At 41.0% G+C, this 2,631-nt stretch overlaps 1 protein-coding gene across 1 annotated transcript; it reads left to right on the forward strand.

Annotated features, from left to right (window-relative positions):
• Positions 1 to 234: 234 nt before the first annotated feature.
• On the forward strand, positions 235 to 1,134 carry LOC127538540 (transcription elongation factor A protein 1-like). The gene has a single exon (XM_051962354.1). It carries the CDS (start codon positions 235 to 237, stop codon positions 1,132 to 1,134), a length of 900 nt encoding a protein of 299 aa, XP_051818314.1.
• Positions 1,135 to 2,631: the final 1,497 nt, after the last annotated feature.

A 2,631-nucleotide genomic window follows, 5' to 3' on the forward strand; every position in this document is an offset into this window, starting at 1 on the left:
AAGTCAGCAGCGCCTGGGAACAGCAGTCACCCGCTCTTGGAGAAGCAGTCACCAGCGCCTGGGACTAGCAGTCACACAAGACCGGTCTTTATTTGTTCCTGAGAGGGCCCTGGGTCTTGCTTCTCCGTGTGTGGCTCTTCTTGACATTGAAGGGACGCCTGCTCACCTCTCCCACGCTCCGTGTCCCATCCCCTCTGAGTGTGGGGGAGAGTGGGTTGCAAAACCGCCGTTGCCATGGAGGACGAGATCCTTCGTCTAGCCAAGAAGATTGATAAGATGGTGCAGAAGAAAAACGCGGCTGGGGCACTGGACTTACTCAAAGAACTTCAAAACGTTCCCATGACTCTGGAATTATTGCAGTCCACAAAAATTGGAATCTCAGTAAATACCGTTCGCAAGCAGAGCACAGATAAAGAAGTCACCGCACTAGCCGCGTCTCTCGTCAAATGCTGGAAGAAGTTGGTATGTGAGCCCCCCAAGACCCCGATGAAACAAAAAAAGGAATCCGCTCCCTCTTGCCAAAGCAGCCCTAAGCCAGGACAAGCAAGTAGCGTCAGCAGCAAAGCGAACCAACGAAAGGAAGAGACAAATGCTTCTGATTCCCTCGTTAAATCTTTCCCCCGGGCACCAAGCACTTCAGATTCCGTCCGAATCAAGTGCCGAGAGATGCTTGCTGCCGCCCTCAGAACAGGAGACGACTACTTTGCTACTGGGGCCGATGTAGAAGACCTGGGAGCTCAGATTGAGGAAGCTGTGTATCAGGAGCTACGGAACAGGCATATGAAGTATAAAAATAGGATACGAAGTAGAATAGCAAATCTCAAGGATGCAAAGAATCCCAATTTAAGGAAAAACGTACTGTGTGGGAACATACCTCCGGATGTCTTTGCCAGAATGACTGCAGAGGAAATGGCTAGTGATGAACTGAAAGAGATGCGTAGAAACGTGACCCAAGAAGCAATTAGACAGCATCAAATGGCTCGGATCGGTGGGAACCCAACTGACCTATTCAAATGTGGCAAGTGTACAAAGAAGAATTGTACCTATAGCCAGATTCCAACCCTAAGTAGTGAGGAACCTATGACAATATATGTTTTCTGCAATGATTGTGGAAATAGATGCAAGTTTGTTTAGAAGAAGAAATTGGGGACATACCTGGACACTTACAAAAGAACATTTTGGAATTAGCTTTAAAAACTAGATCAAGAATCTGCAAATTACCTGCAAATAACATTTTGTAAAGCAGCACAAATCCTTGGGGGTCAGTTTTTGTTTTTTTTTGTTCTTTCCCTTGAAACCGTTCTTATAGTTAGTCAGTGCAAGATCAGATAGTCAGTTGTATAGTGTATCTTTAAAAATAATTTTTCTTTTTATTTTGATAAGGAAGTCAACAATAAACTTTTATCAATTTCAACTTTTGGTAATTGCTTGTTTTTCTTACAAATGCAAAATGAACTTTAACTTTTTTTTAAATCGGAAACACACTCAAAAATCTTTTTTACTTCTCTGTTAATGTGAAAGTGGAATTTGCATTTGTTTCTGTAGTGACATGTTCCTACTTTATTAAGGGAGATGAACAATTAGTATAATTTTAGGATTATCAAATGTAGTGTGATAATGAAATAATATTTGGACAGCTTATCTGGTTTGTAGATATTATTTTTCAATGAGTATCTCCCTTTAATCATAATGATTGTCAATAAGCCTTAATGATTAGATATCATTTTGCATCTGTGACTAGCTGTGACCAATTGCATTTGTTGTACTCAATTCTAAATGACTTACTCTTAATAGATCTTACTTTGGGGAAATTAACTTTAAATAAATAATTTGTTAAAACTTATCAGTGGTTCTTTTTTCATTTATTTGACATCCAATTTTACAATTTTGATGATGAACAAGGTCATTTTTTAATGATTGTTTTCAACTACACTTTAGATCAATTCTTCCCCTGAAGGTCGATTGAGAGAAATAATGTTCAACTTCACCAATTACTGTAAATTTCTCTGGATCGGGTTTCTTGGGTTCTCTGGGAGCAGCCTTTATTTCAGTTCAGTAATCACCACAAGAACAGGCAGATGTTCGAGTCCAAATCCTTGATGATCTCCTTCCTGGGGCTGGGCAGCTTTCTGCAGAGGCTTTTAGACAAGCCTTGGTCTGAGTGGGGGAAGTGCAGGAGGCCAGGCCAGCCACCAGGAGCCTGACTGAAAGTGAAATGAATTTCTGTCTCTCCTTGGCTCTGAGAGCTTCTAATGCCTAATCCTCTGTAACTCTCAATCCCTGCTTATGTGCTCCACCTTGAGTATACACCGATTATTATATCTCTAGGAAACCATTATTTGTTGTAAGATTAAATCAATCATACTGAACCATGCTAAACTAGATAACCATTGTATCGTCGGTTCCACTTAGTACATTGTAAAGCATCCTTGTTTCAAGTTCAGAGTTCTGACCCATAACATCTCCCTCTGACTTGTCAAGGAGGAAAGAACCCCCAAAAGAGGTGATCACACCTATGACTCCTCCAAAAAGTGGTGAAAACATCATAAAAGGAGGTGATCATGCCCTCTCTGATTTCTCAGGAAGGGTAATGAAAACACCAAAGGGAAATGGGAAATCAAATCAGATTAG

The sequence above is a fragment of the Antechinus flavipes genome, chromosome 5, assembly GCF_016432865.1.
Source record: "Antechinus flavipes isolate AdamAnt ecotype Samford, QLD, Australia chromosome 5, AdamAnt_v2, whole genome shotgun sequence".
Taxonomy (NCBI): domain Eukaryota; kingdom Metazoa; phylum Chordata; class Mammalia; order Dasyuromorphia; family Dasyuridae; genus Antechinus; species Antechinus flavipes.